At 43.5% G+C, this 24,448-nt stretch overlaps 1 protein-coding gene across 2 annotated transcripts in view; it reads left to right on the top strand.

The window, feature by feature from the left end:
* Positions 1-24,448, top strand: part of MSRA (methionine sulfoxide reductase A) — a 336,906-nt gene that overhangs the window by 112,613 nt on the left and 199,845 nt on the right. For both annotated transcript variants that reach the window (XM_037042191.1, XM_037042192.1), the window contains exon 2: positions 21,339-21,407. In XM_037042191.1, the coding sequence (XP_036898086.1) occupies positions 21,339-21,407 (69 nt within the window). The remainder of the gene's footprint in view (positions 1-21,338; positions 21,408-24,448) is intronic.

The raw sequence follows: 24,448 nt of genomic DNA, 5'->3' as shown, positions 1-24,448 counted from the left end.
CTACTTACCCACCTCAGCAGGCAGGTAGAGCAGGCACGACCCAAATCAGATGCATGAAGAGCTATAGATTTAGAAAAGTTAGGTCATGTGTCAAGGGACCCACAGCTGTGGATCACGTAACTTCTAATTGCGTGCAGCCAAGATTCCTACCTGGACCTTCCCACTCAAAATCCAGGGCTCAAATTGAAGAGAGAATAGCCAGACTTTATCACCCAGCCCGTGAAAGAAGAGACAGCAAGAGCGAATGAAGGGAAAGACAGTAGATGATGTTGGGTTAAACATGAGCCTAAGTAGTTTGCATTGGTAGCCTTACAATTTTTATTGCAGGGCCGAGACCTGGTTCTTAACTGTTCTTTCCTTCTGCCTTCTGCCTTTTGTACATATTCCCAGCATTTACCTCGAAACCCTCTATCTGAAGGCTCCAGAGCTGTTGTTCGCTCCTGCGGAAACCCTGCTGCCCTCTCATTGCCCTCTCATCTCTGGAGGTTGGCTGTGCCCTTGGTGACTAAGAATCCCCCTGTGGACAATCGGTGATTGAGGGACAGCTGGCTGCAAGAGGCAGTTCATCATTACGCATCATGACCGAAGCCTGGCAGTCATTAGGATTCATTATAAATTACTCAGAATCTCATTTAATTCTCACTCCGAAGCTGGAAGGTGCTACCAGCTGTGGATCTAGGGTTTTCCCCGAAGAATTTATTTAAGCATGGGGGGCAAATAGGTCAAATGATCTGATGATGAATAGGTGAGGGTAGAACAGAACGGCTTGTTTTTCCTCAGAATAGATGCTCTGAAGATGCCATCGGGGAAATAATGAGAGCTGTGGGCACGTGTTAGGCCTTGGTACCTCTGATGGGCCAAGGAACTCAAGAGTATCTTTGGAAGTCATTGGGAAGAGGGACATGAACAGAGTAGGGAGAGAAATAACCAAAAGGAGACTGAAGGAGAGCTGTATGTGGTACATTATGACCTTCAAGATCTGGTCCTTGATTGCCTGTTTTGCTTCAGCTGCTACTGACCATTCACTTCATCCTCTGGACCTTTGAGCCCCATGTTCCCTCTTATCTCAGATGTCTTCCTTTCTCCCAGCTTTCCGCCCGTGGAAACGTACTCATCTTTCAAGGCCCAGCCCTATCCTGTGGGCCAAGTACTTTCCTGTGGATCATCCCTTCACAGTTCTCACCATAGCTCTATGAGACAGGTGTTATTTTTATTGTTTTCTTCTTCAGATGAGGAGATTGAAACACAGAAAGGTAATGCAGTTTGCTCAAAGGCGCAGTTCTGGTGGGGAGCGGAGTGCTCTGGCTGTGGCTCCTCTGTGTTATACTGCACTAGCATCGTGACTGGGCTGCGACTGTCTGGAAAAAGTCCAGCCATCGTTACTGTGAGAAGAATGGCTTGCATGACCTTGATGCAACTGGGCAGCCAGGGAGAGTGGACTGGGATGCACGTGTGTGAACAATGGTGACTTCACTGTACTAGTCCGTGGGGGCGGTAGACACCACTGAGTGAGCACGTGTACTGTGTGGTCATCACATTCAAAATGACTGAGTACAGCAATGAATCTGCATCAAATTTTGTATTAAGCTTGAACATTCCTCCACAGAAACTATTCAGATGATTCGGAAGGCCACAGCTGTGGGCAACTGGTGGTTGGCAGCTTCTACAGGACACTGTGCCTGATCATGCATCATGTCTCATGTAGAGTTTTTTGGCAAAATGTAAAATCACCCAGGTGATGCACTGCCTGTGTTATAGCCCAGATTTGGCGCCCGGGGATTTCTGGCTTTTCCCAGAACTAAAATCACCTTTGAAAGTGAAGTGATTTCAGATCGTAGGTGAGATTTCAGAAAATATGATGGGGCAGCTGACGGCAATTGGGAGAACTGTGTGAGGTCCCGAGGTGCCTACTTTGAAGGGGACTGAGCCATCATTGTCCTATGCACAATGTTTTCTGCATCTTGTATCTTCTTCAGTAAATGTCTCTATTTTTCATAGTGCATGGTTTCTGGACAGACCTCTATTACCGTGCTGGCCCTGAGACAGTGGCAAAATAGCCACATTTGGCTTCTGTGTCTCTGGTCCTTCATCATGTAGCCCTTTTTCTGCCCCATATTTACCCGATATGGCTTCTCCATGACTGACTGTTCATTCTCATCCTCTTTTGTTCTTCCTCTTAGAGCTTTTTTCAGGACAGGGACTGGAAAGTTTTCCTCTCAAGGTACAGGTGGTAAATATTACTGGCTCTGAAGGCCACTTAGTGTCTGTCACAGCTACTTAGCTCTGTCACTGTAGAGTGAAAGTAGCCATAGAAAATGACAAAGTGAATGAGTATGGCTGTGTTCCAATAAAACTTAATTTGATTACATTCAAACTTGAATTTCATATAATTTGCACATGTCACAAAATAGTTTTCTTCTTATAATTGTTTTCAACCATTAAAAAATGTGAAAACCACTTGTAGCTCAGGTTGTACACAAATAAGTGGCAGACTTTGGCCCGTGGGCTGTGGGTTGGCAACCCCTGTTCTAGAACTAACTGGGTAGTAATCATTTACATTTTGGTAAAATTGTCACCGTGGTGTTTCTCTTGGAAGCGCTGACAATTTAAACCTTTAACTGCAGGTGGAAGGCTTTGTCCCTCCTACCAGGATTTGGACAGCTGTGGCTGGGATGGGGGCGGGGTGGGAGAGGTCCTGGGGGGTGGGGGGGAGAGCTGCCTCTGCGTAAAATAAAGTCAGTCCTGCTGGGCTCCCATTGTCTCTTCAGTGAAAATGTTAGATTTAAATTCTATATGTCATTTATCTTTGAGCTCTCTATAGAGAAAAAAGGTCTTGCTTTGGTTTTTGTAAAAATTCCAGGCTTAGATCTTTTTGTGTGAGCTGTCATCAGCTGTTCTGATTGTTGATCTTATAAATTCGTGCTTTTTGGGCGGGCAGAGGGGTTGCCTTTGTTTCCGAACAATTTCCTGAAGTGTTCCTTTCGGTAGGGACTTACATTGAATGTTACTTTAGCTCTGTTTTCCATGCCAACTAGACTTTAAAGACATGGCCACTGTTTTGGAATCCTTTAATGTGAGAGCTTCAGCAAAGGGTATGATCAGCTGCTAGCTGTCTTCTTTTGGCTACAAAGACCACATGGTTGAGCTGTCTCCATTTGGTCTCCAGGTGACTACAGCGACCACGCATTACCTGAAACGTGGGGTCGGTGATCTCTAGAGTGACTTGAAGGGCTTGCTTTTTACCAACTTTCGGGTGCATTCTAGAGTGAAAACTTTCACAAAATGTTATGCCTATCTGTGGAATTTGGAAAGACGCATGAGCAGGGAAGTAGAGATTTAAGAAATTGGATTCTCACTAGTAGTTGATCTGTCTTCCTCTCCCTGCCGCCCTGTGTTGTAATTCAGGAAGCTTACTAGGAATGCTGTACCTAGGACGCCAGGTAGATGCTTGACTTAAACACTCACCCCTTGAGGTGACCATTCTGGAGCCCGATTGTTTAGTGGATTTCCGTTTGATTACACTAAGAATTACTAGCAAATAATAGTTGCTTGCTATTATTATTTTTAAAGTAAGTATAGAGGATCCTTTAAGTATATTAGATACATATCATGTTACTTACCAGTACGGGGCTTATGCTCTGGCTATTTCTATTCAGAGGCAGTGCTATAGTAGTTCCATTGTACTATATAAATAGAGCTATCAATTATTCAATCCTTTGAAATGATTATACATGTAGACTACAAACACATGAAATTTATCTTAAATGAATGGATTAGTACTCTGGAACTTTGACAATTATGTTCTGGGGAGGAAAATATTTTCAATGTACTTTATGACCTTTGATTATTTTTAAGTTATATTTTCAGACAATTAGGTAATATTGGTATGTTTAGGATTTATCACAAGATTTAAAATACTTATTTTAAAATAGTTTAAGACTCACAAGAAGTTGCAACAATAATACAGAGTTCCATTGTGCCTTTCAATGAACTTCCCCCAATGGTAACATCTTACATAGTCATAGTACATTATCAAAGCCAGGAAATTGACATTGGTATAACACATTAACTCAAATATAGACCTTACTTGAATTTCACCAGTTACTACATGCACCTTTGGGGGGGTTGTCTAGTTCTCTGAAATTTTATCATATGTTTAGATTTGTGGAACCGTCGCCACAATCAGCATATAGAACTCTTCCATAACTTTTAAAAAAACTTCAAGTCACCCTTTAATATAATCGCTTTTCCCTCATAAGTTTTTGTTCAGACTGCTTTTTAAGATGTGCAATTAGCAATTAAAGCAGAGGTAGATTTGGGGAAAGTGTTTAGATTTCACTTGATTTCCCCAGTGGAACATCTGAAGTGAAGGAGAAAAAAAGAATGGAGAACCGTATTCAGGGTGTGAGCCCCTCCCATTTCCATCTGCAGTCTTTCTCGAGATGACCGTGTGAGGCGTGAGGTGGGGGTTGAGGTTCTTTTTGTCCCATGTGGGTGTCTGGTGGTTCCAGCCCCACTTGTTGAAAAGACCATCCTTTCCTTAAACTGACTCAGCACCTTTATCAAAATTCAATTCTCTACTCTGTTCTGTTCTGTTCACTTATAAAACTACCCTAAGCCAACACCACACTGCTTTGTTTCTGTAACCTTAGGGTAAATCTTCGGATCATGTAATAAAAGTACTCCAACTTACATTTCGAAATTGTTTGACTACTTTAATTTTATTCATTTTTCCCAATTTTATCGAGATATACTTGACTTATAACATTGCTTTAGTTTAAGGCATACAACATAATAATTTGATATATTTATATATTGTGAAATAATTAGCACAAGTTTATTTAACATCCATTATCTTGTGCAGTTACAGATATTTTTCTTATGATGAGAACTTTTAAGATCTATTCTTTTAGCAAATGTCAAATACACAACACAGCACTGTAAACTGTAGTCACCATGCTGTCCGTTACATCCCCAGAAATTACTTATCTTAGAAATCAAAGTTTGTATGTTTCGACCATCAATCTGTTCTCTGTTCCTATGAGTTTGTTCTGTTTTTTTTTTAGTTCCACAAAAGAGATCATATACTATTTGTCTTTTACTCTCTGACTGATTTCACTTAGCATAATGCTCTAAAAGTTCATCCCTTGTTACAAATGGTGGGATTTCATTTTTTGTGGCTGAGTAATATTCTATTGTATATACATGCCACATCTTTTTTATTCATGTATCTATTGATGGATACAGATTGGTTCCACATCTTAGCTATTATAAATAATGCTGCAATAAACATGAGGGTACAGAATCTCTTTAAGATACAGGATCTGTTACATGAATATATACTCAGAAGTGGAATTGCTGGATCACATGGTAGCGCTATTTTTAGTTTTTGAAGAAGCTGCATACTATTTTTCATATGGCTGTACCAATTTATATTCCCATCAACAATGCACAAGGGCTCCCTTTTCTCCACCTCCTCCTCAATACTTGTTATTTCTTGTCTTTTTGATGAGAGTCATTGTAACAGCTGAGAAGTAATATCTCATTGTGGTTTTCATTTGCTTATTCTTGATGATTAATGGTGTTGAGCACCTTTGCATGTACCTGTTGGCTATCTCTATCTCTTCTATCTCTTCAGGTCCTCTGCCCCTGTTTTCAACTGAATTGTTTCCCTGGCTGCTGTGGCTTAGTTGGTTGGGCATCATCCTGCAAACTGAAGGGTCACAGGTTTGATTCCTGGTCAGGGCACATGCCTGGGTTGTAGGTTCGGTTGTGGGTTGCAGGTCCGAGTTGGGACATGTGCAGGAGGTGGCCAACTGATGTTTCTCTCTCACATTGACGTTTCTATCCCTCTCTTTCTCCTTCCTTTCCCCTCTCTCTAGAATCAATAAAAGAAAAACATTTTAAATTGAATTGTTTCTTTTGACTATTGAGTTGAGTGTTTTAAAAGTACATGTTTTGGGTATTAATCCCTTATCTAAAATATACTTTGTAAATATTATCTCCAAATTAGCATGTTGACTTTTAAATGTTTGTTGATGGTTTCCTTTTCTGTGCAGAAGTGTTTTGGTTTGATGTGGTCCTACTTGTTTATTTGCTTGTCCTACTTTGCTTTTATTACCTTTGCTTTTGGTGTCAAATAAAAAAAAATTACTGCTGAGACCAATGTCAGGTGGCCTACCCCCTATGTTTTCTTCTAGAAATTTTATGGTTGCAGGCCCTACATTCAAATCTTTAATCCATTTTGAGTTGATGTTTGTATTTGGTGAAAGTTAGGGGTCAGTTTTGTTCTCTTGCATGTGGCTTCCAGTTTCCCCAGTACTATTTATTGAAGAGACTACCCTTTATTCATTGTATGTTCTTGGCTCCTTTGTTGTAAATTATTTGACCATGTATGTGTGGGTTTATTTCTGGGCTCTCTATGCTGTTGCACTGATGTATATATCTAGTTTTATGTCAGTACTTTATACAGTTTTGATTACTGTAGCTTTGTAATATAGTTTAAAATCAGGATGTGTGATGTCTCCAGCTTTGTTTTTCTTTCTCAAGATAATTTGGCTGTTTGGGGTCTTATGTGGTTCCATACAAATTTTATAATTGTTTATTCTATTTCTGTGAAAAATGCTTTTGTAATTTTGATAGGGATTGCATTGAATTGTAGATTGCATGAGTAGTATGGGTATTTAAAAGTATTAATTCTCCTACTCTCTGAGCATAGAATATCTTTTATTTGTGTCTTTAGTTTTTTTCATCATGTTTTCAAGTTTTCAGTGTTCAGAGCTTATTTTGGTTACTTTAAGACTTTTGACTTTCCATATAAATTTTAGAATCAACTTGACAGTGTGTACAAGAACTTCCTGCCTGACTGGTGTAGCTCAGTGGGTTGAGTCAGGGGGTTGCTGGTTCGATTCTAATCTAGGGTGCATGCCTGGGTTGTGGGCCAGGTTCCCCGTAGGGAGGCAGCCACACAATAATGTTTCTATCCCTCTCTTTCTCCTTCCCTTCCCCTCTCTAAAAATGGATGAATAAAGTGTTAATTTAAAAAAAGAACTTCCTAAGGTTTTCATTTGCATTGTGTTACACTATGGCTTAATTTGAAGAGAATTGACATCTTAAGGATACCAAGTCTTTCAATCTAAGACCATAGTATGTCTCTCTATTTACTTAGATATTCTTTAATTCTTTCAGCATAGAGAGTGTCCTTAGATTGTATAATTACTGTTTAACCATAGTTAATATTCTTTATGTTAGACTTCTCACTTATAATCTGTTGTGTGGTTTCTGTCTCCTGATTGGACCCCAACTGCTACACAGGAATTACTTATAAGCACTATTAGAATTGAGACTTCTGTGACCTGTGGATTTTCTTCTCATTTTCAAGAAAGGTAGAAGACATTGCTATGTATTCAACCAGTATTTTTTTTTCTTCCCTCCTCACTCACCCCGCTTCTCATGCATTTTACCCTGGGGTTGAATGACGCGAGGGCGGGGAAGACCAGGGGGTGCCGAGTGACATTTCTGCCAGAACTGAAGTTAAGCAAACAATGAGCCAGGAGCCCCGTTTCTTATGTCGCCGAAATGAGCAGCTCCAGCTTGACCTTCCCAGTGTTTCATGGTGGTAGCGGTGGGCTTAGAATTTCTCCAGGCACAGTAATCACAGGATATAATAGAATCCCACTATTCTGATGCTTAGAATAGAGGTACTGTGACCTAAAGATGCTATGGATGAAGTATCCAGGCTCATTAAAAAACCAAACAAACCTGGTTTAATACGAGCAACAATTCTGATTTTTAGATTTGATTTTGATTCCCACAGAAAAGGGGGAAAGGATGTTTCTTAAATTACCAGTATGAATAGAAATAATCCTGCCATATTCTTACTTCCACACAGTTGAAGAAAAAAAAGCCCCTAAATGCAACCAACCAACTGAACGATGAAACAAAATCCCATCAAAGTTCAGGAAATTTTCTCCATTTCAGCTAAGGCCTTTGGCATGAATTTAAAGTTAGCTTCCCTGGGAATTTTGGAAAACCATTTTTCTTCATTGTTTTTGTAGCCCTGTGAGGCAGAAATGTAACTTCCCCAAACAACACAGCAGGAAAAGCAACGAACAATTCTCTGGATAATGCAAATGAATAAAAATTGCCAGAATTATTGCAGAAGTGCTAAAAGCCTTCCTCTGATCTTTTATACACTATTCCTAGACTTCAGCCATTCAGGAGTGCCTGTTTTAGCAATGCCAGCACACTGGGGAACAAAGTTTGTGGAGAAAATAAATCACAGAGAGGTTAGTCTTCAACTTAGAAATAGATCATTTTCCAGGTGTTAATTCGTAAATCAGTTAGACTGGAAGGCAGTTTGCTAAAAGATGGTTTGATTTCCTGGCTTATGCCATCAGTTTTTCTTTGCTAAAAATTACATTGGTTTTTTTTTTTCATTAGAACACAATAGTGTATTAGTTACCTACCACTTACTATGAATTGTCCCCACATTTAGCAGCTTAAAAGAACAATCATTATGTCACAGTTTTGGGGTCAGGGACCTGGGTGTGACTTAGCTGGGTTCCTCTGGGGGCAGGTCTCTGGGGAGCCCGAGGCCCGCTGTCAGACGAACTGGAGAGCAGGCCTCCCCCAGCCCAGCCGTCACAGGAGACTGCAGCCCCTGTGAACACTGAGATTCCAGCCCATGGGAGACCCTGAGCCAGAATTACCCAGCTTCCCTTTCTCACGGTAAAGGAGACCACTGAATTTAGAACGAACCCGCATTTGAACAAGCATTATTGTGTAATGAGGGATTTCCTTCTTTTCTTGGGGGGAGGTACCTGCTTTCCGCAGTGACCGGTACAGTGGGGCTTCCTTTCTGTGGTGGAGTTAGTAGCTGAGTAGCTTGGGAAAGGAGGGAGAGGGTTTTTTTTCTCTACTTGTAGCTTGCAACCACCTTGACCAGCAGGAAAGGGCGTGCTCTTGAAGTTGAAGGCTAGAACTCAGGCTATATTTTCACATGGAGACACTGTCCCATAAATGGTGGCTAGAATCTTAGGCAAGAGTGATATGTGAGACTCATTATAAGTTGAGGAGGCCCTGTGGGCGGGCTCACCACCATTTATTGATACAATGGCATGTACATGACAAAATGGATCCTATGCCCCAGACGTCCATCTTATAAACACACTTTCGAAACGTGACTCATTTTAAGTTAGGGTTCGTCCATATTTCATTAGGTCCTCTCTAGCTACTTTCCCCACAATAGTTTACATTTTGAGCTATCAGCCTTTTGGGAAGATAAAATGACAGAAAATAGAGATTGCTATAATTTAGCGCTAAGAGCCTGGCAGACCTATCAAGACATAATTTTACTCAAAATCAGATTTTCTGCAGGGCTTACACCTAAGTCCCTTTAGAGTTGCATTATGCCAGGTCACAGTCATCTTTTCCTTTTTGTAGAATTCTAGGGTCTTAATCAGGTACTTCCAAAAACACTTAATCAGATTTAGTACGTGAGAAACAGCTTTGGCCTGCCTACGCCCCCGTTCAGCCCAAATACACGTGTCTGTGGAAGCTGGTGGCCTTCCAGCTGAAAGGTTACTGTTCAGGCCCCTGGGTGGGTGCAGGGGAAGACCCCTGGCCTGGCCTCCCGCCTGCTGGACATTTTCAGACATGGCCCCCCTTTCATTCAGCAGTGCGCCAGTCCCCGCCTTGCTAGAGCGTTCATCCTGGAATCAGCCCGTTGCCTGAATGTCCAGGAGGGTGCTTGAGCATGTACTCAGGGGAGGCAACCAGGCAGGCCTTGCACTGCTGCCTCTAACCTCCATCCCGTCACTGAGTCCGAAAACCGCTAGCACGTTTTAAGAACCGCCCCTATCTCCACTGGACTTTCCTGAGTGAAGATGTTCAGTTTTGTGTTGTTCTTTTCATGAGACACAGCGTAAAAACATCATTAAATGCCTTTCTGTCCCGTTTGTAGAGCTGTAATTGAAGATTTGTCCATGATGTTTCTTAATACAATTGGGTACTGGGTTATCCAACTGCTCTTACTCAGCCACGTGACCAAGCCTGCTCTTCCAGAACGACGGGTCCTTAGGGAACTTTTCAAAGTAGATGATTTACATGTGGTGTTTCTCTTGTAAGAGCTGGATTTAAAAAAAAAAATTCACCGAGTTAATGAGAATCAGTCGCAGGCTTCATAGTAAAAACTTGGTTTATGTTTTTTTTTGAGAAATGTAAAATGATTCAGCTGCTTTTAAAATTAGAAATGGTGAACATAATCTATATTCAGTAAATCTAAATAGATTTAAAGATACTCTTATCTTCTATTGTGGGGGGCAATTACAAGAGTTAGAGAAACAGACAGGATAAAAGGCAAGAGGGACAGAGAAATAATTAAAATACATGCCAAATTCCAGAAAAGCAAAATGCCTGCCTACGTACCAGTCTGTTTCCCTCCCTCCCTCTCCCTTCTTTCTCTAAAAGAAAAATAAATGTAAACCCACACACAACTTTTATTTTAAGTAAATAATGCTTTAATTCCATCTAAAACTTGGAATGGTTGATCCTTTTAAATTCCTTACTCCCTTAAAAAGAGGACGGTTACCACATTGTTTTGGAGAAAACGGGTCATTTGGAGAGGAAATGCAGTGGTGTCTCTGTCCTGAGGCCCTTCAGGAGACTGTAAACTACCAGGGGTTTAGCGCCAGGTTGCAGTTCTGCTACTGCGAGATCTAGGCAGGGTCACCTTTGGTGTGGATCCTAGACCTGGGGGAACGTGCCTGTTGGGCTGATCCAGGCCCGGGGCTGCTTGCCCACTGCTGGCCGCTCCTGCCACACTTGGCCCTTGGAGGAGGCTTTGGAGATGAAAGGGATGATCACAAGGCAGCAAAGACTGGGGACATGAAACTCTTGCTTTATTTCTATTTTTTAAAAAGTAATACATCCATGGAAAAAACTTTGGAAAGTAAAAACAGAATATTAAAAAAACAAACCGTAGCATCTTATGCACCTTATCCTGTCTAGTGAACAGTGCACGTCATAGGTAGTTCCATGTCTGTATTTATAGCATTGCCTCATTCTTTGTAATGGGTGCATATTGTTCCACAGCATAGAATATGTTGTACGAGAGGTTGGTACCAATTTTTTTACAAGCCTTAAAGGACTATCTTTGTAGATGAGCAAAATGTATTATAGGAGCTGATCTCTGATGAACCTCAGTCTTCAATGTTAATGTTCCACCTCTTTATCAATATTTTATTTTCCTTTAGAGTCTTTCTTCTCTTTATCCCCAACAACAGATAATGACATAATAAATTGAGAGCTTGCTGATTTTAATGAAAGCTAAATTGACATTTGTTTGTATCTATGACTATTTCTCTTTCTTGCTAAAGGCCCATATTTAGGGGTATCTCTGTCATTTGTAATGTAAAAAGAGAATCAAGACAAGTTTCCTGTAAGGCTTGTAACAACACATTCCATTTCGATTAGGAGCTTCCATGTCAAAATAAAGTCATAACTCCTCTTCATGAAAGAACAGCAACAAGAAAGCAGATAGATCCGGCCTTACCCTGTAGCAGCCTGCGTTGTGGTGCTGACAGGGGATGTGGCGAGGGGGCGGAGGCGGGGAAGGTTGGTGCTGGTCTGGAACAGATTGCAAGGGGAGGTCTGGGCCCGTCAGGCTCAGCTGAGCAGAGGGCCTGATCATTTATCACTGTCAGAGGGGTTGGGGGTGGAGGGAAGGAGGAGTCACTGGACCATTCCTGCCCATTGCCTGACTGACAGCTGATGGCACCTCGTACCACATCCATGGAGGCGCCCCGCGCTTCCTGCCGGAGGCCGCTGACAAGTTCACTAAGAAGAAGAAAGGAGACCTGCTGCTGCATGCTAAGAGGCTCTGCAGGAGCTAGGTCCTACCTTTCTGTGCAGTGTGTAGAACCGTTTGTAAAAAGCGGGTGTGGTGTCAGTACAGGCATACAGTTAGCCTCCAGCGTGATAGCAACACTGAGGATAGGATGAGAAAACGCCTCTGTGGGTCTCATGCCTTAATTACATTCCCGGGACTGGGGCACTGCACAACGCTGATCATTTGAATGTGGCAGAAGTGACATCGACAGATGCTGGAAAGCACGTGGGTAACTTCGCTTCATCCGTGTGGAAGGGATGAACGCAGTGCGGGCCAGGGAAGCCAGGGCCCCCAATGAGTCTTGGAAGGGCAGTGTTTTTAAAAACAATACTAAAAACTGTGATTTCTGTGTGTTCCTTTATAGATATGTTGAGTAGTCATCTAAAAATGGAAAGCCTAAAATATGGCTTAGGAGCAATAGGAAACATGGACCTTAGAATAAAAGAAAATCATTTTGGTTTGCAGGCACGTTGTCAGTGCAGCCGTTTCCAACGCTGTTATTCGCAGGGACATCACGTTTATCAAACTGACATAAAGATTTAAATCCTTACAAGAATTTTATTTTAAAAGGAGTGTCTATTCTCCAGATTATCTAATTTTGGTAGTCATTAGCAATTACACGTGTTAAGGGGGGGTGGGGAGATTTTATAAAAGTCAGGTGGAAATTTTCCATCAGCTAATTTTCTTTGCTTATCACAGATTCCTAAGTTACACATGGTTCTTAAATGTGGTAATTAATACCGTTGTATCGCGAAAGTGAATATGGAATTCTTCCAAAGTGAAATGAACAATGAAGGAATGCTTTTACGGGGATAATGTCCTTCGAACCAGGAGCTCATGCTAGTCCGATAATAGCGGGGCTGCAGGGGGTGTTAAGAGCTGTTGGCAGTGCTGCTGACACAGAAGCCTTGCCTAGCTGTACCTAAGCAGCATGGTCATTGCTGGCTGAAGGATGAAGGGAAGGCATTGTCTTACTATCTTTTATCCCCAGCCTGGCACAAAACCGGTGTTCAGTAACTATTTTCTGAACTGTGATGTTATTTGGGCAAAATGTGGGTCCCTGTGTCCCACATTTTGACTTACTAGGGCAGAAATAAGCCACCTCCCAAGTTCCTCTGTCACCTTTCATGCCCCTTTCCCTGACACACCTGCCTCCCTATGACTTCATAAGCCCAGGAACCCTGGCCAAGTCTGGAACCGTGTCTGAGATGGCCCTCATCGGACGGGGTTTAATAGGCCCGCAAAATAGCGGGGCTGAGTCAGCCTGGGAGGCCTTGAAAGCTCCCTTGCTACTGCCCAGGGGGCAGTCTTAAGGAGGAAGCCTTGGGGTTCAAAGAAGTGAAACCCTGGAAAGAAAAAGGGCCTCTACTGAGTCGCTTATGTGGTCTAGCGGAAATAATCTACTCCTTGGCTGTTTTCATTTAAGAGAGTTTTTACTCTTTCTCTTGTTCCTTTTATTAAAAAACAAACAGGAATGGGACTCATAGGAGAATGTTTAGATGTTTTACAACCTGAAAATATACCTGCTAGGGTCTCGATTTCTTCTTTTTCAATTCACTTTGTAGTTTTTCTTCTTTTGGTAAGTTGACTGATTATCCAAGAAAGAGTTGCTTTAAAATTCGAACGTACATAAATGTATAAAGAAGGGAGAAAAATCACCCGTCACTCAGCATATAGAAGCAGCTACTATTACATTTTTACCCTGTTTCCTTCTAGTCATTTTTCTGTGCCTTTGTTCTTTTAGAATACTGGATACATTTTTTTGTATCTTGCCTTTTCCACTCCACTCTGTATTATTACTATTTCTTCATGCATACAAAAAAACCTTTTTATGATCATACTTTTAAAGTTACTGTGCAAAAATATTACTATGTTATGTTGCACCTTGGGGCCATGTCACAATGACTTCATTATCTCCCTTTTTGGATCATTTAGGTAGTTTATGGTTCTTCACTACTGTAAACAGTTCTGTTGTAAACATCTTTGGGTGGTTCTGATAATTTCCTAAGGTACATACCTACTATCCTTGGAATTACTATGTCAGGGGCTGAAATGCTTTCGACCTTCCCGATGCATATTGCCAGGTGGCTTTCCCACTAGAGTTCAGCTGTTCGCATTTCCATGAGCCATGTGCGAGAAAGCCCATCTCCCTCCACCCTCCTTGGCATCTAGCATTGGCTCTGTGAGCTTGGCCATTTTCATGAATTAAAAACAGCATCTCATTGTGTGGTGGAGCATCTCTTCGTGTATTTATTTGTTGTTTAGATAGTTACATTTTTTATGTGTAATGTGTGTTCCTGCTGTCCCCCACTTTCTCTATGGCAGTGGAACCGCGGTCTTTTACAGAAGCGTGGCAGCCTGCCCGAGAAGCAGGCAGAACTAATGCCGATGCTGGTCGTTAGGGATGCTGGCCAACCTCCTGCACCCTAATCGTAGGCACCCCTGTGGTCACTTTCCTACCCTATCCAGGGCAATCTTTTGGCCTTAGGCAACACAGGGACACAGTAGGGTCATTGTCTCTGGTGTTTTTCTTAGGAACAGAAAAAGGCTTGTGTATGAGGGTGTGTGCACTTGGCGTTGCTGTTCCAGGTTTGCAGTCCCACTTGTGGCCTATGCGCTGAGCACACCTCTGAAAATACAGCAGGCATAGCATGCCGCTGAAAAGGCCCTATGCTCACACAATGCTTTATTCTTCTAAAACACTTCCCATTTTCACCATCTCACTCTTTTAGCTGGAAATCTTCCCTTAGGGTTCTCTAAAAAGTTTGTTGATTAAATGGATCTCTTTGCTTGTAGGGTCTATGAAATTTATCTTTGCCCCCACAACTCAAAATGTAATTGTCAGTAGATATGAGCCAGAGATATATTATGTTACATCTTTGTATGTAACATATGTATGTATTACCCATAAGTATTATGTCTCTTAATGTCTCTCCAAAACCCCAGTCTAGGCTGGGCTCTAAGCCTGGCCTTGTTCTGCACCGCCCTTGCCTGACCTCATATTGTGAACTTCACATGGTGAAGTTTCAGGCTCTTCTGCAGAAGGATTCTGGGAGGTCTGGAGACTGCCTGAGCGGGGGCGTTGGCTCCTTTAACTGGCTAAGAGATGCATCTTATTAAGTTGCTGCACCTGGAGCAAGGGAAAACGGGAGAGTTGTGGTGGTGGTGGGTGTGATTAATTGGAGGAAGGACAGTGGTCAGAGCATAAGGTTAAAATCCTGAACAATATGTGACTTTTGGGGGTGCTGCAGTCTTTAAACTATTGCCATCTAACTTTTCTCTATTTCGTCCATAGCAAATCTTCTGTTTTTAGGGCAGCCTCACTTCCCTACAATGAAGGCTGGCCTTCTCTTTCTTCTTGAGCCCTGAGAAGAATGCTTGCCTCTGGGCGCCCACAGGAATTGGGGACTTTTTGTCTCATTCTCACCCTTGCCTTTACTGGGGACTCCTTTTAGCCTCTCCTAGTCACAGATTCCATCTGCCTGTAGTTGTGCATGTCATCAATCAGTAAGGATGGCACAGACTTCCTCAGACATAGGATGGTTGGAGAGCAGGTTCAGTCGGCCCTTCAGCTGAGTAGCGCTCTCCCAGTAACTTGCCCACCGGCATGTAACTTCCCATTCTTCCTCTCCTCACATGCAGAGCACACTGTTGGGAGCAAAACCCACTGTGGGCTGAGTTTCACCTTAAAGCAACATAGCCCAGAATGATAGGAACTGTAAGGACAAAAACAACATAGACCCAAAGTACCTCTGGGCAAAGGTGATGAGAAGCATCATTATATATTCTCTCCCAGTGCACCTGCCCCATTTTTGAGTGACCTGGTGACAGGTGCATCCCCAGGACTCCTGCTCTTCTTTGCTTACAAAAATAATGTGCACAGTCATCAAATCATCCTCCGAACACTGAGGAGGGCACCTTGGCAGAATCAGGGCCCAGAATGCTCGGTCAGTGTGATTGAGGGCCCCTCTGCTGGAATGGGAGAGGCTGGTCCAAAGCTTGGGCTGTGGACCAGATATGCACCCTACTTAGTTCCAGTCTTTTAACTTGAGATACCAGGAGTGCGTGACCTGGAGAAATAGCCACAAAGAAACAGACAATATTAGGGACTGTGACTCCATATTTTGTTTTGGGGCTTGACAGGTTTTAATTGCCATTTTAGTGGAATAAATACACTTTTACTTCAGTCCCAAACAGAACCTAATCACTGATAAGCTTCACAGCAGCATGAATGACTGAGAGTAACAATGTCAAGTGCGGGTTAGGTTTCTATGGAGTTGGTAGCGTGACTGGGAGGGGCTTGCACTGCTAGCCGACCTGCAGCTCTGAGCTTTGGTCTCGTCTGAGGCTGTGTCAGCATTGCTTCGAGGCCCAGCAGCTGACCGTGACTCCCAGGACGACGGTGGCAGTGCCTAGAATCTCCCTGAGGTAGAATCACCATAGTCACCCAGACTGGAGGAGATTGGACCTACAGGAGAATACTGAGGGTCTGCAAGCCCACCCTTCAGTCCCCCATTCCCTGCCATATACTTATCTGACCTACCCCCCCCCCCCCCCCCTGGAAGATAGGAATTTTAGCTCTCTCAGTTTGAGTACAGGACATGGAGCTATTCACTGGTTGGTTTATGTCTGAATTTGCATTATTATAGGTTCATTATCAGTTATATTTTTCAAGGAAGAGAACATTCATAAAGTTTGAAGTGTATTATATATTCACAAAACAAAGCAAAAAGAAAGAATAGTGACAGTATCAGCATCTAAAGCTTCTGAACATGCCTCCCAAATCCCCTTCAAAATCTTTCCAGCAGTTGACTTTGACCCAAACTTGCCCTAATTAACCTTGCTGCACCTCAAGCACTGGGTTTTCAAGATAAATGAAAATCTATTCCTTGTCCTCACATACCCTTGACGGAGGACACGTCTGACCATCATCAGAGGTTGTCCTCCTAGAGCGTGTGGCCTTGGAACGTGTCCCCATGGAGCAGGGGCAGGGACATCTGTCCAACCAGCCAGATTGGAGACATCCACCCTGCTGTGGCCAGGCAACAGATGTCCCTGTCAGAGAGCCCTCCTGTCTTCATTTCACGCCCTGCTGGTAATCAATAGCCAGTACCCAATCAACGAGTGGCTTTTTAATTTAATCGGTTTGATTATTTCTGTGGTGAAATGTACGATCAATTTTGAAAAAAAACTTACAAATGCTTGTTAGGTTCCCAGGTTAGTCTTCCACTACCTACCCCCAAATCTTACTTGACCTGTATAATGTGTTTAAAGGACCGCTGGTTCCTCGGCTCCCGGATGCTGGCCTCAGCAGAGTTTCAGTAGGAGATGCCCTTAGAAGTTCAGCCTTGGTTTCCAGGAATAGAATTGCCATTGTTTAGTTTTCAGGAACGCCTGACTCCCTCCTTGTGGGGTACAGAGTAATACTCAGATCTCCCTCCATTCTTTTTTACCCCTAAAGCTGTCTATTATAGAGTTTTGGAGATTTCAGTGGGTCTGTCTTCTTAATACAATTTATTATGTAGCATTGAGAAGGAAAATGGCCTCTTTCTTCGTACTATCTTTCAGTTTTATTCACCTAGACCAGGAATGACAAAACGATTTAAGCACACACGTGCTCTTTAAATACCGAGAGATTCTAAGTGGAGAGAGAAAGCATGCTGTCGTTGATTAGTGATGCCTGTCACGGGCATGGAAGTGGAGGAAAGGTAAGTAAGTGCCACGTATTTGTCATTCCTGATCAAGATCCTGTGAAAAATAAAGTCCACATGAAGACACTGCTAGTGTAACAGTTAAGTATTGTTTATTCTGTGCCAAGCACTGTTCTATGTGCTTTCTGCATGCTAACTCTTTTAATTCTCAAAGCAACCCATGAGGTTGTTACAAATGAGGAAACTTACACATGAGGAAACTGAGGCACAGAGGGGTTAAAGGACTAAGCTGGGAAACAGGAGAGCTGAGATTCCAACTCAGTCAGTCTTATTCCAGAGCCCATGTCCTTAACTGCTGAAACTGCACTATTTTTTGTTGGCTAATGCTGTGTCTTTGTTCTCTAGGGGCTGAGGTAAGACTCAGCTGCAGTTCAGAAGAAAATATAAAATTGAGTTTACAGACACCTGTTATTTTTTGGCCTCAGGCTCTAGGATAAAAGATAAGATGAGGTCCAGGCTAACCTTGGTAGTGAGGAGAGAGTTGCATTTGAATTCCATCTTCCTCTCCAGTTTAGGTAGCATTTCTAGTCTTTGCATGCCCACCAGCACCGCCGCCTTCTCAGGTGAGACTAGGTGAATGGGAAGGGAAGGGGGTGGACATGTAAGGAGTGGAACAGAGGAGTGCCTTTGTCTCCAGGCCACATGGCTAGGGAAACCGTTTCTGGGCCGCCCTTTCTAGTGGTCCTTTTGTATGAAGGACACAAGAACATATGAAGAGAGATACGTATTTAGTGTATCAAATGATACATCTATCATAATGGCTGAAGACAGTCTTTTTATAACCGTTTATGTCTTCCTTTACTAATTAACAACTGTGTGTTGAGGACCTGTGCTGTGGCCCATCCTGTGTTGGGATTGTGGCTGTGGTGAGCCAAGCGCGAGCCCTGCCCTCCTTGAGCGTACAGTCCACTGGTCCAGACAGCGACTGAGGGTGAGGTGTGGCTCTGGTGAGCGATGCAGAGTGAGGCCGTGGGTCCCGAGGGGACATCGTCGAGGGAATGGAGGGCGCGGCGTGGCCAGAGCACATGGTATCTTGAACACTGTTAGAATTTTGACTTGGCCTCAGCGTAGTGAGAAGCCATGGTGGGGAGCAGGTTGGGAGTTTGTGTCATATACTCAGAACTATTCTTTCTTTTTGAAGGGTAATGTGACTGTGCTGGAAAGAACGAATTGAGGGGCGGGTATGGAGACACTTGGAGGAGTCCAGGCAAAGAGGCCATAGCAGTTGGGACTGGAGTGGTGGTGGTGGTGAAGGGGGAAAGTGGAGGATTCTGAAGATGTTTGCAAGGCAACGTTACCTAGGTTGGGTGGTGGGTTTGATGTGGGTGGTGGGGAGGGGAGAACACGGAGGAGGATGGCAGTCCCGTTCCCAGAGGTGAGGGTGCTGCAGGAGGGTCAAGTTCGGAGTGCACGGTCATGATGTGTTGGAGGCGCTTTTGAGCTGACTCAGAGTTGATGTCAAACAGGCTACATTTTTACTGTAAATGTGTACTAGGTTATAAATAGGGCTTGGTGGACTGTCCTGGGAAACCAAGTCCTGGGGAAGAATTTTTTCACATCTGTAATTTGTTGATTTTTTTAAAGTCCAAGCAAACATATTTTCATCTAGAAAATAAGGATCTAACAATGACCAAGGAAGTTAATAAAGGCAAACATCTTGTATAATTTCCCTAGTTATTATCATTTTTCACGTTTCTATGACAGTCTTTTACCATAAGCATTCACGTCTTAATTAGCTGTCATTAGAATCTGCATCCAGTGTGCAGGAGCGTGGCTTTTCCTTACCGTTATCCCGAATGCTCCGCCCCGCACTCCTGTATGTCTCTCAGACACCGTGGTCCAGATGTGCTGCATGTAGTCTGTGCTTTTCATGAATCCTGGATTGTACCTTTCTAAGCCCCTCCTTTATTTTTGGATATTTAGTTTAAGATTTCATTATTAGAAATGGTAATACTTCAATAAACATTGTTGTGCATGTCACCTTTTTTTTTCCTCTTGCATTTTTCTTAGGTCGTTTAGTGGTTCAAAGTGTTTGAAAGGGCTTATAACTCCCAATATGTGTAAAGAAAGATGTTTTAAAGCCACGGGCAGGACTATGGAGGGCTCACCATAGAACAGAACCAAGAACTGTGACCTCCATGTAGGGCATCCTCACGTTTCTTTGGATTCAGTAACCATTGGCCCTAACCATATGAGTGAGTGCTTGGCAAGGTCCCATGCCACCTGGAACCTTTCCTCTTGCATCTGCCAGTGGTGTCAGTTATGCTTAGAGATGACTAAGCCTTGCCCTCTCATTTACCTGGGCTGGCTCCTTCCCTCCTTCCAGGTGTTCTCTCAGGATAGTGCCACAAATACCTGAGGACCAGTGCGAGCCACTGAACTAAAGGGATCGTGTGAATGGGACTGAGCTTTGGAAGCCTTCACATTCTGAAAGACCACAGTGCTGTTGCCGAGGCTGTCTAGGGCTCCCCAGGATTTGGATGGGGTTCTTAAGACCTTCCATGCCCTGGTCCCTGCCTGCGCATCTGTCTTACATTGCCATTGCTTTTCAGCTTATCACCTCAGGTACCCCCAGACTAGACTGTGTTCCGGCCCAGGGCAATGCCTTGGTCACTTCTACACTTGGCTCTCACTCAAGGTGCTTCCTCATCCTCAGCCTTTGTGAACCCCGCCTCTCCTTCAACACCCTACACTAGCTGCAGTTCATCTAGGTTGCTGGCTCCGACATCCCCACTACTGTCCCTCAGCTGCGAGCTCTTACAGTCAGTACCTTCAGTGCCCATTCCGGGACTTAGCACAAAATTGTAAGTTTTCTGGTACAGTTGGCTTCTGAAGTTTTTACTCTCCTAGAGGGCAGGAAAAATGTTACACTCTCCCCTCTAGACCCCTCGAGCCTAGCTTGAGTGCTGAGTCCTTTGCCAGAGTTCAGCGAATGGCCCGTTACATGAAAATGTATGTGCTACATGGTGCAGTGTCAAAGCATTTCAGCCATTCTTGTCTTATGCATTTTCAACATAAATGGCTGTATTCAAAAGTTGCTGAGGATATTATCCAAATACTCGCAGATGGACATATTCAGATATTCCCTATCTGGTTGCAGTTTGGGAGTTATGGGGACAAATGAATGCTGGGAAACCGTAGCCTGGTCCCTTTGTGTTTCTAAGCCCTTGCCATGCACTAAGGTGGCACAGATGATTGGTGGAGGGAACCAGGGTGGATGAAGAGTAGTAACAAGCACTAGAGCATCTGTCTATTCTATAAGAAGGTGAGTGTCTTTGGCTCCTAGCAACAGTACTTGTATTGCTGTGAAATGATGTGTACTTGAAAAATGGGTCCCAATGTGACCCTGCCGTCCTTACAACTCACTTCACTGATTGGGTCAATGTTATGATCATCAGGAGTCTTCAGGGGAAGCCACCCCAGTTCACCCTGGAACCTGGAGCTTCCCTTGTTCTGCAGGGGACAACAGCCTGGCACGGTGGGAACCCTCGGGCTGGGCTGGCTGGGCCCCCACCCGCAGCACACTCATTTGTAAAGTGACATGCCCGACGAGCCCATCTCTGGGCTCTTCTATCACAGATTAAAAACAAACTAATTGAAACTCTCTTCAGAGGTGCCATTTCTAACTAAAGATGAGAAATAGGCTCTTTGACACATTTAATGACATGTGTTAGTCTGTGTGTAGAACTTTGCACTTAACTTACATTTCTTTCTCTCTCTCTCTTTTATTTTTATAGCCAAACATCATGTCAATGGCAACAGAACAGTCGAGCCTTTCCCAGAGGGAACACAGATGGCTGTATTTGGTAAGACATCAATTCTGAAAGAAAACCCAAATCATGTGCACGGACCAGTGCCAAATTTCTGAGTTGTGGCAAGTGTCCTTGGGGCTTCAAAATCAGGGCTTTTCTAGATATTTACAAATCAGCAGAGCCAACCCCCCCCAAACCCAACTACCGAGTTCTTAGTATTTCTGGGATCAGAAAAGCTTATTCTGTAGAATTTAATATGTTTTCTTCCTCTCACCTTGCAGACCAAATATCAAACTATGTATTTGCTATGTTTTTAGGTCCACCCTGTGAATTAACCTGATAATTTGGGGTTTGGGTTTTTCTTTTTTAGGAGGGATTTTTCACACACACACACACACACACACACACACACAACTTTGTTGAAGGCTGGGTGGGATTCAAGTCATTTTGAGTTGTTATTCCACAAAAATCAATCTAGTTGAATGACCTCTGTCTCCTCCATTATGAGTTGAGCATATTCCTTAGGAGAAAACAGCAATTAAAATGTTTTAAGAATAACATCTAACCCCTGAGTGTGTATTTACCATGTGCAGTTACATGGCTGAGCAGCACTTCTCTGTTGGAGTCCAAACCTTTTGGTGGGGAGGTCCTTTCTGATTCATGGTGTCTTAATGTCACCCCAATGTCCTTGTCCTTCAAAATGTCTCTACACCTGGCACTTCCTCCCTTCCTCCCTCCCCTTCCTCTTCTTCCCTTTTCTTCCATGTATCCCCTTTCTGCCCTTTTCTCCTTCTCCTCCCTTCCTCTTCCCTCCAACCACGTCATGGGACCCACCCCTTATCACCCTCTCAGGGATTTCCATCCCTGTCCTCTGTCCTCTGGACTCTCAGCTTTTTGTTTCTTCTGCTTCCTTCCCCTCGGCCCTTGGACCGGTTCTGTGATCCCTCCCATCCTAAGGGCCCACAAGTCCCCTGACTTCACCCCTCCTCTGGCTTCCTCCTGCCCTGCTCTTGCAGGTAGTTTCCTGCACAGGCTTTTGTTGTATCGAAGCTTTAAGCATTGAAGTTTTCTTTGTGTTGGAAATTAGCCTCAGACGACCCGTCTCTCAATTAGCATATTCAGGATGAAATGTTTCTGGGATCCCAGAGGAGGAACCAGAGCGAGTGAGCGGTGATGGTGTGCAGCTGAAGAGTTTGAAGCAGGGTGCTGGCCCTGCCTAGGTGTTTGTGAGTCTTGCTCTGTACGGGCTATCACCTCCTAAAATATACTGGTCAGTGGTTAGGGATTATCATGCTTGGAAATGTGGATGGAGAATTGGATTTTTGCAGAAAAAGCATAATGGGCACCCTAAAACTGTGTGCCACATATTTGACGTGTCAACTTCCCTCTGCGGAGTGATGTGCAGATGATGCCACGCCACCTGTTGGAGGCCTCGCGAGTGTCTGTCACCAGGGGACAGCAAGTGCCACATCAATATGCAAAGGGTTCTTCTGATGACTGTTTTTGTCTTTTAGATTTTTCAATCCTGAGACGTGTTAGAAACTAGGTTTCATGTCATACTGAGAAATGGGAAATGAGCCTGACCTCTCTCAGCAGGCTTCCCTCTGCTGTTGCAATATTGGAAGAGAACTTTGTTCCTGGAGGGCGGCACCAGTACCAGGCAGGCCAATGGCATGTTTGGCCACAGAATTGGCAATAACTGAATAAAGCTCTATGATGAGATTATTATTATTATTATTATTATTATTATTGTTATTGTCACAAGCTTGGTTTATGATGGCTTCCCCCACAAATCCTAACCCAAGGCCTTTACTGTTTGACTCAGGGAAGCAACTTCCCTCCAAGTCTCAGTGCTTTTTACCTGTGGAATGAGAAGGGCGGTGGGCTGCTTCGAGAGCCTTCCCTTTGCCTCTGCAGTTTCCGCATCCAGGGCCAAAGGCTCATCCCGCAGCAGGCAGCCCCAGACAGGTCATGCCCCCTGTGAGTGCCTGAGGGCTGTGGTTTGAAAAGAGGTGAATCGTGTGCATGATTTGTACAAGTGCAGAATCTTGCAGATTGTAACCTAGAATACCTTTTGACATCTAAGAATTTTTTACATTATTAGAATTGCACCTTGGCTCTTCCAGATACTTAAATTAAGGCCCCTATTTTGGTCAGGTATATACTCAAGCATTTTATGTTAATGTTTTTAAAACTGTTCTCATTTATATTACTTATCTGCCTGGCCTCTGTGGTGTGAGGGAGCAGTTGGTTTTGGGGTGGGCTTCTCTCATTCTGGGTTGTTTATAGTAATACGCCACAGGTCAAACTAAGTATAAGGCTTAGTTCTTTGACATATTTTGGGCGTGTAATCCTCCACACCCCTTGCAAGACTGGCAGGATTATGTAATTCCCTTCTCAGAGAGGCCACATGACTTATCCCAGGTCACTCAGCCAGTGAGGTGATGCTGCTAGAATTGTAGCCCAAGTGTGGCTGATCCTGAAGTTCACACTCTTTTTGACGATGGGCCCCTGACTCTTGGGACGGGCTGAAGAAGCCCTGGGAGTCAGGTCGATTCTGAAGTGCCTTTCAGCTTGATCATGCACAAAAGTGTGATTTCCAGCCAAGAGATTTGGCAAGTTGGTTTGTGAATTTCTATGCATTCTCAGGGTGCTCTGAAGAACTCTTGAGACACAGCTTTTGCTGGGAAAATACTGCTTGGAGTGGCATCGCCTACTCTTCATTTTTCTCATTTGATTTCAGTAGCGTGTATTGATGCACAGGAGAATGTCTTCCATATACTTGACTGTGAATTCACCAAAGCAACAATAGTACTTTCTGCTTGTCTGAACTCATTCTTTTCTCTGGGAGGTCTTAATATTTTATGCTAAAATTGTATCACTAGTTTCAATTTCATTATCTTTTGGTTGATTGTTTGAATGTACCTTACCGTTTAAATAGGAGCTTTGAAGTTTAATCCACTCTGAAAGTGGCCATTGAACTGCCATTCGGCATTTATATTAGAGTGGCTGGTGGAAGGAAGGGTAGAGTAAGAGCCGGGGCCCAGTCCGTTGTGAAGAATACATGGGTGTGTTATTGGATCACGTGACCAGAG

Source organism: Sturnira hondurensis, unplaced genomic scaffold (assembly GCF_014824575.4).
Source record: "Sturnira hondurensis isolate 20B ecotype Veracruz unplaced genomic scaffold, ASM1482457v3 Scaffold0003693, whole genome shotgun sequence".
Taxonomy (NCBI): Eukaryota; Metazoa; Chordata; class Mammalia; order Chiroptera; family Phyllostomidae; genus Sturnira; species Sturnira hondurensis.
This window is presented reverse-complemented; position numbering and strand designations above follow the sequence as displayed.